Below are 14,637 nucleotides of genomic sequence, written 5' to 3'. Positions count from 1 at the left end.
AATTTCATCTCCTATTTAGCATCACTTAAATATTTTCATAAGCCTGTTCCTGTTAGGCTTTACCATGCTTACAGTGGTTTATGATATTTATTTATTTTTGCAGGGAACCAGAGCCACCAAGCCAGTATCATCTGGGTCCCCACAGAAGTGGCTAACAATGTCACTGAGTTTATATTCCTAGGACTTTCCCAAGATCCTGGAATGCAACCGATGTCCTTTGCCTTATTCCTCCTCTTCTGCATCGTGATCATGGTGGGAAATCTGCTCATTCTGCTCATGGTCTTTTCTGATCCCCGGCTCCAGACACCCATGTATTTCTTCCTCAGTAACCTGTCCTTTGTGGACATTGCCTATTCCTCAGCCACTGCACCCAAGATGATAGCAGACTTTATTTCTGAGAAAAAGACCATTTCCTACTGGGGCTGTGTAACTCAGATGTTCACCTTCCACTTTTTTGGTTGTGCTGAGATTTTTGTCTTGACTGTTATGGCTTTTGACCGCTATGCTGACATCTGCCAGCCTCTCCGTTATACCACCATCATGAGTGGCAATGCTTGTATTGTGCTGGCATCACTGTCCTGGTTAGGAGCCCTGGGTCATTCCTTTGTTCAGACCCTCCTGACCTTTCACCTGCCTTTCTGCAATAATAGGGTCATTGACCATTATGTTTGTGACCACCCAGTCCTAAAACTTGCCTGTGCTGATACAACCCTGGTAAATATGTTGGTGATTGCCAATAGTGGTCTCATCTCTCTGGGGCGTTTCCTCATTCTTCTGGCCTCCTACACCATCATTCTATTCAGTCTTTGCAAGCAGTCTTCAGAGAGCCGGTGCAAGGCTCTCTCTACATGTGGGTCTCATTTCACTGTAGTAACTTTCTTCTTTGTCCCTTGTATTTTTATTTATCTGCATCCATCCACTACTTTTCCACTAGATAAGGCTGTGTGTGTGTTCTATACTACCATCACCCCAATGTTAAACCCACTCATCTACACTCTGAGGAATGAGGATGTAAAGAATGCCATGAAACGGATATGGAGTCGCAAGGTCTCCTTGAAGGAAAAGCAGGTGGGATAGCTCATCAGAATTGCAAAATCAGAGAAGTAGCTGATACATTCAGTGGTCTGTAACTTAGTAATGAGCTTAAGGAATAGCCTCCAAAATTCAACTGTCTTGTAAGTTTTCCTTGAACAGGCAAAAATTTGAGACAGTTTTCTTTTTCTGTCTTTAGGTGGGCTAAACTTAGACCTTTCCATACTGTCAAGGTTTACCTTCTCTTACTTTATTTTATCTTAAAGATTTTATTTATTTATTTGACAGAGACAGACAGCCAGTGAGAGAGAACACAAGCAAGGGGAGTGGGAGAGGACGAAGTAGGCTCCCAGCAGAGCAGCCTGATTTGGGGTTCGATCCTGGAACGCCGGGATCAGGCCCTGAGCCGAAGGCAGATGCTTAAGGACTGTAACACCCAGGTGCCCCTATCTTCTCTTACTTTAAAGTAGGAAAGTAAACAATGGGAGTTTCTCATTTAACTGCTTTAGATCCCTTCAATTGAAGTTAAGGTTTTAATGTATAATGAATGATTTAGAATGAGGTTACAAGAGAAAGATAACTCTGAGGAATCTGACCATTTCTATTAAAAACAGAAGTGTATCTCCCCAGAGATGCCTCCTTGTATCCCTCCCACCCTCTCTCCCTTCCTTCTCTTTCCCCTCCTCCTTTCCTTCCTTTCTTCCTATTTTTCCTTCCTTCTTTCATTCCTAGTCTTTCTGCACAAATATCATTTAATATAGTAGGGGAAATTGATTCACAAAGAGGTAATTATAACACAATATAACAAATACAGAAATACATACATAGAAATATACACTGCATACAACTAAGAGGTTAGTGTAAATTCACAAACTGCCCAAAGGATGTCCTCTGTACAAGGGGGAAAAAGGAACATTTTACATATTTCAATGTGGAACAATGTTTTAGAGAACTTATTGGAAAATTTGAATACTCTATCATCCCAGTAACATATTGTTTTTACTGAAAAAAATCCTACTTTTATTTTTGCAATACACAGAATAGAATCATTAAAGCTACTAAAATGAATTGACATTTGAACTATTGATATGACTAAATCAAAGAGATGTATTATAACTTTTTGGCTAAAAGTATTTTCAATTTTTCAAAAGGACAAAATGGATCCTTTTGTTGTGTTCATTTTTTTAAAATTTATTTTATTTTTCAAGATTGTATTTATTTATTTGACAAATAGTGAGAAAGAGAGAACAAGCAGGGGAACATCAGGTAATGGGAGAGGGAGAACCTGGCTCCCTGCTGAGCAATGAGCCTGATGTGGGCCTGGATCCCAGGAACCCAAGATGATGATGTGAGAGGAAGGCAGACATTTAACCTACTGAGCCACCCAGGTGCCCCTTTTGTTGTGTTCTTAATATGATCAGAGAATAGCTGGATAGCCTCAGTACTTCAGAAAAGGGAGTTTTATTTTGAGGAACTTTTTAGACCTTGTTTCTTGACTCACATCTTTCAAGAATTCTGCCCTGATTATTTTCATCTAACATTTATTTTCTGTGTGCCTTAAGCACACCTCCATATAGTTTATAAAATGGTATCAGGCACATTTTTTTCTGTTTTTTTCCTCTTACTGGATTTAATATGATTTCTACAGCTTATTAAGGATGTAAGTAATGTATCTCCGCACTCAAACTTTCTATACATGATCACCACTAATACTTTGTTGCATTTCCTTATAGTTATTTTTCATATTACCTTTCCTCTGCAAAAAGGGATCAAACTGTCCTTTTTATTAATACCTATTTAAAACAATAAATACACTGAACTTATATTTAAATTTGTGGGCTACATTAGTTTTCCCTTTTCCCCCTAAGATCTAAATAAGACAACAGCAGCAACAACAACAACCATAAAGGGGAAACAAGTTTAGAATCACGGTAACAAAGAAAACAGGACAGTAGTGAGATTCTGCAGACAAACTATTCCAATAAATGTTTGGAAAAGAGAAGACAAAGTGTGGTAACTGATTTGGCTGGGTAGAGAAGGCTAACACTTAAGTAGGAACTGAGGGGGATACTGAGGAGAAAAATACACAGTTTGATCATCTAGAATCCTTGACATGTTTGAGATGCCAGGTCACCAGAAAAGGGAGATGGTGGGTTTCAGGACTAGCAATAGGGAGATTAAGAGACAGGAATGGTTCAGTCTCCATTCTCTCTTTTCACTCTCAGATGCTCATACAGGCATATGCTTCACAAACTGAATATTGACTTCTTTGCACTAAGAAATTAAATTATATTAGAGAAAAGTCTTTCAGTTTCTGCCTTTGGACATCACAAAGAGAATGGCTGCCTTTCTGCTAGAACTCTGGCCAGAAGCCCACTGATTAGTAAGATCTGCTCTATCGATCCAGAGAATTTGGGCAAAATTTTGGTGCCAAATTCTTTAATGCACATAAGATATTTGGAGTAAAAAGTGAGAGTTTAGGGAGCACCTGCATGGCTCAGTTGTTGGGCCTCTGCCCTCGGCTCAGGGCATGATCCTGGCATTCTGGGATCAAGCCCCACATCAGGCTCATCTGCTGGGAGACTGCTTCTTCCTCTCCCACTCCCCCTCCTTGTGTTCCCTCTATTGCTGGCTGTCTCTCTGTCTGTCAAATAAATAAATAAAAATATTTTTTTTAAAGTGAGAATTTACGGGGCGCCTGGGTGGCACAGCGGTTAAGCGTCTGCCTTCAGCTCAGGGCGTGATCCCGGTGTTGTGGGATCGAGCCCCACATCAGGCTCCTCAGCTATGAGCCTGCTTCTTCCTCTCCCACTCCCCCTGCTTGTGTTCCCTCTCTCGCTGGCTGTCTCCATCTCTGTCAAATAAATAAAATCTTTAAAAAAAAAATAAAGTGAGAATTTAGGAAGGCCCCACGGTTTTTGGTGGGATCTGAGATGATGCAGAAAAAAATTCACTTCACAAACTACTGATATCCTCACATTGATCAGAGAAAATATTTGTAATCCTGAGATGTCTATGCTGCCCAGAGAAATCTATACATTTAATTCCATCCTGATCAAAATAACAACGGAATTTTTTTTAAGTGCTGGGACAAGCAATCCTAAAATTTGTATGGAACCAGAAAAGACCCCGAATTGCCAAGCAAATGTTGAAAAAGATAAAGCTGGGGGCATCACATTGCCTGATTTCAAGCTATATTACAAAGATGTGATCAATAAGACAGCATGGTACTGGCACAAAAACAGACACATAGATCAATGGAACAGAATAGAGAGCCCAGATAGGGACCCTGAATTCTACAGTCAACTAATCTTCAACAATGCAGGAAAAAATATCCAATGGAAAAAAGACAGTCTCTTCAATAAATGGTGCTGGGAAAATTGGACAGCTATACACAGGATGAAACTCAACCATTCTCTTACACCTTACACAAAAGTAAACTCAAAATGGATGAAAGACCTCAATGTAAGACAGGAATCCATCAAAATCATAGAGAAGAATATAGGTAATAACCTCTTTGACATCGGCCACAGCAACTTCTTTCAAGACACCTCTCCAAAGGCAAGGGAAGCAAAAGTGAAAATGAACTTTTGGAACTTCATCAAGATAAAAAGCTTCTACACAGGAAAGGAAATAGTCAACAAAAGAAAGAGGCAACCCACAGAATGGGAGAAGGTATTTGCAAATGATACAGATAAAGGGCTGGATCCAAGATTTTAAAGAACTTCTCAAACTCAACACCTTATAAACAAATAATCAAGTCATAAAATGGGCAGAAGACATGAACAGACACTTTTTCAAAGAAGACATAGGAATGGCTAATAGACACATGAAAGGATGTTCAACGCCATTAGCCATCAGGGAAATTCAAATCAAAACCACATTGAGATACCACCTACACCAGTTAGAATGGCAAAAACTGACCAGGCAAGAAACAACAAATGTTGGAGATGTTGTAGAGAAAGGGGAACCCTCTTAAACTGTTGCTGGGAATGCAAGTTGGTATGGCTACTTTGGAAAACGGTATGGATGTTCCCCCAAAAGTTAAAAATACAGCTATTCTATGACCCTGCAATTATACTACTGGGTATTTACCCCAAAGATACAGATGTAGTGAAATGAAGGGGCGTATGCACCCCAATGTTCATAGCAGCAATGTCCACAATAGCCAAACTGTGGAAGGAGCCAAGATGCCATCAACAGATGACTGGATAAAGAAGATGTGGCCCTTATATATAAGGAAATATTACTCAGCCATCAGAAAGAATGATTACCCACCATTTGCACTGACGTGGATAGAACTGGAGGAGATTATGCTAAGTGAAATAAGTCAAGCAGAGAAAGACAATTATATGGTTTCACTTACATGTGGAACATAAGGAATAGCATAGAGGACATTAGAAGGAAGGGACAAATGAAGGGGGCAAATCAGAGGAGGAGATGAACCATGAGAGACTAAGGACTCTAGGAAACAAAGTGAGGGTTTCAGAGGGGAGGGGGGTAGTGGGATGGGTTAGCCCAGTGATGGGTATTAAGGAGGGCACATATTTCAATGAGCAGTGGGTGTTATACACAAACAATGAACTGTGAAACCCTACATCAAAAACTAATAAAGTACTGTATGGTGACTAACATAATAAAAAATTTCTAAAAAAGATACTTTAAAAAATAAACAATAAAAAATTATACTTGGAAACTAAATAAAATGAGAAATAAATAAAATTAAGACAAATCAATAGAGGGTTGAAAAATGGAGGGAAAGAAGTTCTCCAAGAAAGTAGAATTTAAAAAAGTCAAAAAAATGAAAAAAAGAAAAAAATTATGAAAAATCTAGATAAGAGGTAAAGAAGTCAACTCATATTTGTTCCAGGAGAATAGAGAAAACAGAGGGGAAGAATTTAAAAGAAACAATGAAAGGAAAACTCATCGCAGGAGGGTTTAAGTCTCCAGATAAAGAAGGTGTACTGAGTGCCCACCCTAGTGATGAGGAAACAATAACTAAGGCACAATATTATGCAATTTTATTACCCTAGAGGTTGAGAAGATTATAAAATTATTGAGAGGGACAGAAAGAAAAATAGGCCACAAAAAGTATGCAAAACCCAAAAGGCATTAGAGTATTCAGTAACAACACTGGACCCTTCAGTACAGTAGAAAAGTACCTGGATCTGATTTTCCACCTAGAATTCTAGACAGAACAAAACCATCAATCAGGTATGAAAGTAGAATAAGACCTTTTTAGTCATGCAAAAATTTACAAAATTTACTCTATAAGTACACTTTCTTTGAAAGTATGGGAGGATGTGTCCCAGCAAAAGCAACAAAGAGGAAGAGATAGGCTCAAGAAATCAGTGCAGGGGTGGCCCAGAGCACTTTAAAGATGAGAGCTGTCTAGGGGCATAGGGGGTGGTAGAAACGGATGAAAGCAGAAGGATAGAAGCCCTAGAAAGGAAGGCTTCAGAAAACAGAGGAGAGTGGGAATTTGTATTATCTATGGTGATAATGGAGCATGGCCCATGTGTCATTCAAAGACATTGTTTCCTTATTAATTTTGTGTCTAAATGATCTGTCCATTAATTTAAGTGGAGAGTTAAAGTTCCCTAGTACTACTGTATTCACATTAACTTTTCTCTCTTGTCTGTTAATATTTGTTTTATGTATTTAGGTATTCCAGTGTTGTGTGCCTAGATATTTCCAATTATTATATCCTCTTTTGGGGTTGATCCCTTTATCATTATTTAATACCTTTCTTTGTCTCTTCTTATAGTCTTTGTTTTAAAGTCTATTTTGTCTGATACAAGTTTTGCTACCCCAGCTTTTTTTTTTAAATTTTCTGCTTCTGTTTGCATGGTGAATGTTTTTCATAACTTCACTTTCAGTCTGTTTGTGTCTTTCCTTCTGAGGTGTGTCTCTTGTAGGCAGCCTATATATGTGTCTTGTTTTTTTCATCCATTCCACCACTCTATTCCACCAGAGAATGAAAGAGAAGTAGGCAGGTTAGAGACCCATCAGATTAACAAATTTCTTGCCTAAAGTCACATCACTCTAAAAAATATTTTCAGGATCCATCCCTCCAGGCCAGCATTCTGCATCTGGTCTGAATTCATAAAACACTAAATAGCTAGAGGACTAGTTTAATATGAATAAGCTCTCTACACCCATACCTACTGCAATTAGTTCCTTTTCTTCATCCTCTTATATGCTTTGCCTTGATTAAATCTTCCCAAATTCATAGGCTTTTCCTCCCATATTGTTGTATGGGTATTTATTCTACAATATTGTTGATGGGAGGACTTAGGTTGAAAACAAGAAAAACAAATAATGGTCATTTAGACTAATTTGATTTTAACTGTCCATTGTTAGCAAACAAAGAGATTATGTTCAGGTGAGTTGACTTTTAGCCTTGATCTGTTAATATATTTTATAAGCATATATATTTTGTTGTCCCACAGGCCCCTGAAACTTTTAAACACATTTAAAAATTTTTACCAAAATGTAATTGACATATAACATTATGTTAGTTTCATGTGTACAAAATAATGATTCAATATTTGTATGTATTGCAACATGGTCTCCATAATGGGTCCAATTAACATCCATCACAATCATGACACATAATTACAAGGGTTTTTTCCTTGGGCAGAAATCAAATAGCTTTTTCCTCACTGGGTGGGGTGGGATTCAACAAGTCAGAGACCCAGTTGTTGGGTGAAGCATTAGATGTACAGCTGAATGGGATTATCTAGTAGTTTCTTTCCATTCTTAAGAACCTGTGAATGGATGATATGTAAACTTGCTATTTGGTAAAGATTGTTCAGCGATTATGCATCATTTGGCAAATGCTCTCCTGAGTATGGCCATAATGCCTACAAGGAAGAAAATCCAAAACTCATCCATAGACACTTTTTTTTACAAAATTGATGTTAAGACCCATCATTCATTTTCTGAATTAGAATCTCCAGGTACAGGGTTCAGGGCAAGTACAATCTGTAAAAAGGTCCTATTGATTTTGATACATACTCCTAGTTGAGAATCAATGATGTATAGCAATACTAGAAGTGGAGAGGTTAACTAGGAGTTTGAAGAACACAGAGAACACATTATCTGTGAAAGGCCAATTTACGCATTAAAATGAGAAATGTATATGATCTTAGATATGATGTATTCAGTAAAGTAGAGGTTTATACAATAAACTATTGAAAGTAGAAATCTGATATTAAGTTCTACTTCCTTCTCATGAAATAAGTACCTATGATAATAACATAATCATCTGTTTTGTTCTGGGATGCATTTGTTTATAAAATGTTTTTACAGTGTCTTGACTATACCAATGATTTAAGGCATGTCTGATGTTCTCTTACATAAGGACATTCTTTTTGTATGTGTGATTCAGGATTTGCTCCTAACTTATGTGAACATAGTCTTTGTCAGTTGTATTGCTGAGAAAGCCTGCATTTGCTTCAACACCCTAACATTTCTGCTTCATGATTCAGGAATGTCTATATTATTGGTGTACTCTATACTCTATCACTCTCTAGTCTGAGTGTGCATTGTTTTGACTAGTTAACTCTGTTCCAATGCCCATGTTTTCAGCTACATTCTAGTAATTGGGAATTTTCTTTTGGACAGAAAATTAACTTCAGAATGAGAGCTCATACTGAGAACAGATTCCCTGTGGACAAAAGCATGAAATTCTGTAATGATGGACATATTTGAGTGTTTACATTTTGTTGGGCTCCCTGGCAAGCAGATTAATTCACTTGGTCCTTACCACAGCACTGTGGAGAAAGTTCTATTATATTTACCTGTTTAAATATGAGGTAATGGAGGCACACATGAAGTCATGCAGGTGGGAGGAGCCAGAATTTGAATTCAAGCTGTCTGGTTCTTACCACTACCCCATGCTGCCTGTTAACTACAACATTATTTGTGATTATCTGCTCACAAGTGAATTAATTAAGTAGGCTCTGTGCTGAATGTTTTTGGTTTTCCTGATCTACCTCTGATTTTAGCTGTACAGATGGCGGGCAGTCCCTTGGGAGCTCAGGTTCAGGCTGATGGCATCCGTTCCACCTCAGTCCATGCCCATGTGTTGTTCTGCCTTCTTCCCAGGGCCTTTTCAGAGGTCACACTTGCTGGCTTGGCATACCAGCTAATGTATTTTGGAAACATAAGGAGTTAAGGTGCAGCCATAGTTAGTCGATAAATGCCTTAGCTTCATGCCATTCAGGCAGACAATTCTCGGAGGTTCTAGTAGATTCAATTCCTCACTGATTACTGTAGCTTCTTCTCATTCCTGATTCCTGGTTCCTGAAACTAATTCCCAATAAACTACCTACACCCAAGGCTTCACCTCAGTTTTTCCTTTGGAACAAACCAAAATAAGTCCTTCTCCTTTGATTGTGTTGGTAACAAATTGTAAACCACCTGGTAATGAAAGGATTTATTTCTGAAAGTTACATTCACTAACTTTCTCAGTAGAGAGATCAGTATATCAAATTATTCATTTAATGCCCTGACTAGAAGTATGTATACTTGAGCAATGTAAAATATTAAGATCAGAATAGGTAAAAGGCAAGCTTTATATTTAAAATGGGAGGACTGATTGTGAAAGATGTGTCAAATAAGACAATATGAAGCTTCTACAACATATGTGTTCTTAGGCACAGGACATTTAGGAAAACATATGTATGTAAGTTGAAGATGTAGAAATTAAACTGTCTATTTTTATGTACCTCTTAGAAAGTCTTCATGTACTCCCAGGGATATACAAAATCCAGTTTGAGGATTAATTCTCTAGAATACTGTAAGTATGTACGCCAAAACTAAACCAAACCAAAGCAAAACTAATCACAGGGCATTTTGAGTGTAAAGGAGGAAAGCAACATATTCCACATCTCAAGAAAAGTTGAGGAGATCTGTTGTAAAAGGGCTTTGCCAAAAGTAATGGGAGGTGACTTTCATGGGGGAGTCTGAGAATTCTTCTGATTATGATAAGGAACATGAAAGCACAGAATTCATCAATATTCATATTAAACTAACATTTATTGCCTGCTTTCTATGTGCCTGGGATTTTTTCCAACTTTTATAACCATTATCTCATTAAAACCACACACTAATTTTCTCTGGGGTAGAATTACCATTCTAATTTGAGCTGAAATTAAGTGACTTGCCAAATTCATATGGTTGATTAATAGAAGGTTTGAGTTCCTATCCAAATTTCTGATTTAAAGCCTCATACACTTTCACAGATATCACAAGATGATTGAGAAAGAAACCTAGCTAGAAGTTGAACAGAAATACGAGGCTTTCCCTCTCCCCACTGCAGAGGACACACGTCTAGTATTGCATTGACTGAAGTTTTCCCTAACACAAATTTCTACCACCACAAAACCCCAGGCAAAATCAGGTATTTCTTTCTTTGTGTTTCTGTGACAACCGGTACATATATTGATAAGATATTCATTGCATTTTATGGTGATTATCTTCTTACCTGCCTGCCTCCCCTACTAGATTGCCAGTTGAGGGAAAAGACAGTGTCTGAATTATCTTCAGAATTATCTTCATAATCCAGTACTAAGCAACGTGTCTAATACAGAGGAGGCTTTCAGAGACTATTTGTCAGATGCGTGACTCCACAAGTGAGTGAAAGTAAAAGGGTGGCCATTTAACCCATATCACACTAAACTAGATTATTCCACACCTCTGCTGGGTCTTCTGCCAAAGACTTTTAAAGACATTTTAACTTTTCTAGAACTTTCCAGAGAGCATTTTTCATTTCCTTATTCCTGAGACTATAAATCAAAGGGTTGAAGAGTGGAGTCACCATTGCATAGATCAAGGTCATGATCTTTGGCATCAGGGTAGAGTGGCTGGATCCAGGGCTCACATGCATCACCATAATGGTCCTGTAGAATAGCAGCACCACAGACAAATGGGATCCGCACGTTGAAAAGGCTTTATGCTGACTAGATGCTGAGGGCAACAGAAGCACAGCAAGTAGAACCAGGACATAGGAGAGGAGGAGAAAAAGAAGCTCAGGAGGATGATGAGGGAGCTTAGGGTATAGCTGATGAGCTTGGACACAGGGGCAGGAGCACATGGAAGGGTCAGCAATGGGCCCGAGTCACATACAAAATGATCAATTGAGTTAGGACCACAGAAAGGCAGTTGGAAGATGAGAATAACAGGTACCAGATACCAGAGAAAGCCACACACCCAACAGGATATCACTTGGTTGAAACAACATTGCCCTGTCATAAGTGTGCCATAATGCAGAGGATGACAGATGGCAAAGTAGCGATCAAAGGCCATTGCTGAGAGAAAGAAGCACTCCGTGGAACCCGTGGAAAAGAAAAAGTATAATTGAAGGAAGCAGCCAGTGATAGAGATGGTTTTGGTCTCTGAGAGGAAGTTGATCAGTGTGTTTGGAACAGTGGAATTGACATACCAGATCTCCAGGAATGCAAAATTCCCCAGCAGTATGTACATGGGTGTGTGGAGATGCTGGTCCCAACACACAGCACTGATAATGGCTCCATTTCCCACGAGAGTCAGGAGGTAGACAATTGAGAAGGACATAAACAGGACAACCCGAATCTCCCTGTTGCAGGAAAAACCCAGAAGGATGAATTCCCTCACTGACTCAGAAGAAGATCCGGAGCCAGACATGTTCATTTAGGCTGTAAGCTGTGCTGCAATGAGACATCATATGAGACCACATCCTAACAACTGAGCATAACAGACAAGGTCTTTCACGATCTGATCTTTTTCTACTTATTTAAGCTCATGTCTTTCCTGTTNCCAATTTCAGAGCGTTGTGGTCTGAGAATATGCAGGGGATAATTTCAATCTTTTGGTATTGGCTGAGACCTGTTTTGTGTCCCAGAGCATGATCTATTCTTGAGAATGTTCCATGGGCATTTGAATAGAATGAGTATTCTTTGGTTCTGGGGTGTAGTGTTCTATATATATCTATGAGGTCCAACTCGTCGAGTATGGCATTCAAAGCCTTTGATTCTTTGCTTAGTTTTTGCCAGGGTGTTCTGTCTATTTCTGATAGTGGGGTGTTGAGGTCCCCTACTATTAATGTGTTTTTAACTATATGTCTCTTTATTTTGGTTAAGAGTTGGCTTGTGTATCTTGCTGCTCCCCTGTTGGGGGCATATATATTAATAATTGTCATATCCACTTGTTGAATACTTCCTTTAAGAATAATATAGTGCCCTTCTGTATCTCTCTCTATGGCCTCTAGTTTAAAATCCAGTCTATCTGATATGAGAATTGCTACTCCAGCTTTCTTTTGAGGTCCATTTGCGTGGAAGATGGTACTCCATCCCCTTACTCTAAGTCTGAATGCATCTTTGGGTTCAAAATGAGTCTCTTGTAGACAGCAAATGGATGGGTCATGTCTTTTTATCCAATCTGCAACCCTGTGGTGTTTTATGGGAGCATTCAAGCCATTCACATTGAGACTGCATACTGAGAGATATGATTTTAATGATGCCATCTTGTCAGTAAAGTCTTTGTTTGTATCAGTTGTGACTTTCTGCTCTCTATCACTCTTGGGGCCTTTTTACCTTTATAGAACCCCCCTTAATATCTCCTGTAGGGCTAGTTTCATGGTTACGAAATTGGTTAATGACTGGCGATTCTGGAATGTCTTTATTTCTCCATCAATTCTGAATGACAGCCTTGCTGGATAAAGGATCCTTGGCTGCATGTTTTTCTCTTGAAAGAGCTTAAAAAATGCCCCCCAACCCTTTGTCTCATTCCAGGTCTGTGTAGACAGGTCTGACGTAATTCTGATACCTTTGGCTTGGTATGTGAGAAATTTCTTTGCCCTGGCCGCTTTCAAGACTGTATCCTTGGGTCTAATATTTGCGAATTGTACTGTGACGTGATGTGGCATAGGTTTGTCATGGTTGAGCTTGGGAGGGGTCCTCTCTGACTCTTGGACAGGAATGGTTGTTTCCCTCGCTAGATTAGGGAAGTTTTCAGCTACAATTTGTTCAAATATCTCCCCTAGACCTCTGTTTTTCTCCACCCCCTTGGGGATGCTGATGATTCTGACATTGGAACGTTTCATTGAGTCAGTAATCTCCCATAACCTACATTCGTGGGCGTGGATTTTTTTAAGTCCAGCTTCTATTTTTGTTTTTTCTTCTACTAACCCATCATCCAATTTGCTAATACGTTCCTCTGCTTTGGTGACCCTGGCCGCCAGAGCCTCTAGTTTTGCCTGCATTTGGCTCACAGAATTTTTAATTTCTGTCAGATTCGCTCTCATTTCCATCCTTAGGGTTTCTATATTCTCAGTAACATTTTCATTAATACTTTTTTCAAGTCTACTCATCATTTTGACCATTGTTACTCTGAATTCCATTTCTGATAATTTGGTTACATCCATATCCATTATTTCTGTGGCAGAGGCCACAGACTGTCTTTTCTTTGCTGGGGGGAGGCTTCTCCTTCTCGTCATTCTGATGAGGAGAGGTTGCGGGGTTGTCCATAGCCCAAATTATTGACTGGGACCCAGTCCGTGCACCCTTGTTTTATAGGGATCTTAGGGATGTGGGCTTCTTCTTTAAAGATTTTATTTATTTATGTGGCAGAGAGCTAACCAGTGAGAGAGGGAACCCAAGCAGTGGAGTGGGAGAGGAAGAAGCAGGCTCCCAGCGGAGGAGCCTGATGAGAGACTCCTTTCCGGATTGGCAGGATCACGCCCTGAGCCAAAGACAGGCCCTTAATGACTGCGCCACCGTGGCGCCCTGGGATGTGGGCTTCTTGATTTTTCTGCCTGCCTTCTGGGGGAGGGGCCTGCCGCGCCGATACTCAGGCAACCCTGTTTGGGTAGAGTCTCCGCGTTCCCTGCCAGGGGGTTTGGGGGTGGGCACAGTGTGAGCCAGTATTTCCAGGCTTTGTTCTCTGGTTTCTTTCCCTGGCGGTTTGCTGAGAGTCAGAGCAGCAGCGGCTGAATCTCAGCCTCTGTCTCAGAACAGAGGGATCACGGACCGTTCTCCACTGATGTTCTGACCACTTTAACTCTGTTACTGTTGGTGCTGCTCAACCCTGCAGCGTCCCGGGATGTGCGCCCCACACCCGGCGTCCCAAATCTCACTTCCAGGGCCACCGCTTCTCTGTTCTTTGTGTTTCTAACGCCACCAGCCGCCAGCCACCATCTGCCCCGCGCGCACTCCCGGAGCTCCTGGTCTCAGTCTGGATTCAGTGAGCACACTGGGGTTCCATGAGATGCCTGGTGGTGCACGCTCCCGGCTCACAGTCTCAGTCTGCTGTCTCACAGGTGCCGTCTGGAGGCCACCCGCTCCCCCGTGCAGGTGGCTACCGCTTCCTGGTGCCCTAACGAGGCGACTCCCTCCCCCTTCCATTTATCTTCAGATATCTGTGCGTGGTTTCATGGCTCCCCGCTTCGTACCTCAATACTCAGCACTGGAGATATTCATTTGTAGAGATCCAGATGTATCTTCCTGTGTCTCAGGCTGATTCTGTGGATGTTCAGGCTGGTCTGGTACCTATCCAGCTCGACTCAGGGGACCCGCTGAAAAAGGCGTCCCTTACTCCTCCACTATCGTAACTCCCGCCTTG

General features: G+C 40.3%; 2 protein-coding genes across 2 annotated transcripts in view; one reads left to right on the top strand and one right to left on the bottom strand.

Annotated features, from left to right (window-relative positions):
* LOC100465966 (olfactory receptor 4S2) overlaps positions 1–1,077 on the top strand; it is a 5,201-nt gene extending 4,124 nt beyond the window's left edge. The window contains exon 2 of the mRNA XM_002931288.2: positions 104–1,077. Within this exon, the coding sequence (XP_002931334.2) occupies positions 104–1,077 (974 nt within the window). The remainder of the gene's footprint in view (positions 1–103) is intronic.
* A 9,685-nt stretch (positions 1,078–10,762) lies between these two features.
* Positions 10,763–11,709, bottom strand: LOC117797269 (olfactory receptor 11H12-like). Its single transcript, XM_034648659.1, is given in 2 exon segments — positions 10,763–11,064; positions 11,067–11,709. Coding segments are annotated over 2 exon segments (945 nt in total).
* Between the last annotated feature and the right edge of the window lie 2,928 nt (positions 11,710–14,637).

This window comes from Ailuropoda melanoleuca, chromosome 20, assembly GCF_002007445.2.
Source record: "Ailuropoda melanoleuca isolate Jingjing chromosome 20, ASM200744v2, whole genome shotgun sequence".
In the NCBI taxonomy this organism is placed as follows: domain Eukaryota; kingdom Metazoa; phylum Chordata; class Mammalia; order Carnivora; family Ursidae; genus Ailuropoda; species Ailuropoda melanoleuca.
Note: the sequence above shows the minus strand (reverse complement) of the source record. Positions and strands in the feature narration are given on the sequence as shown.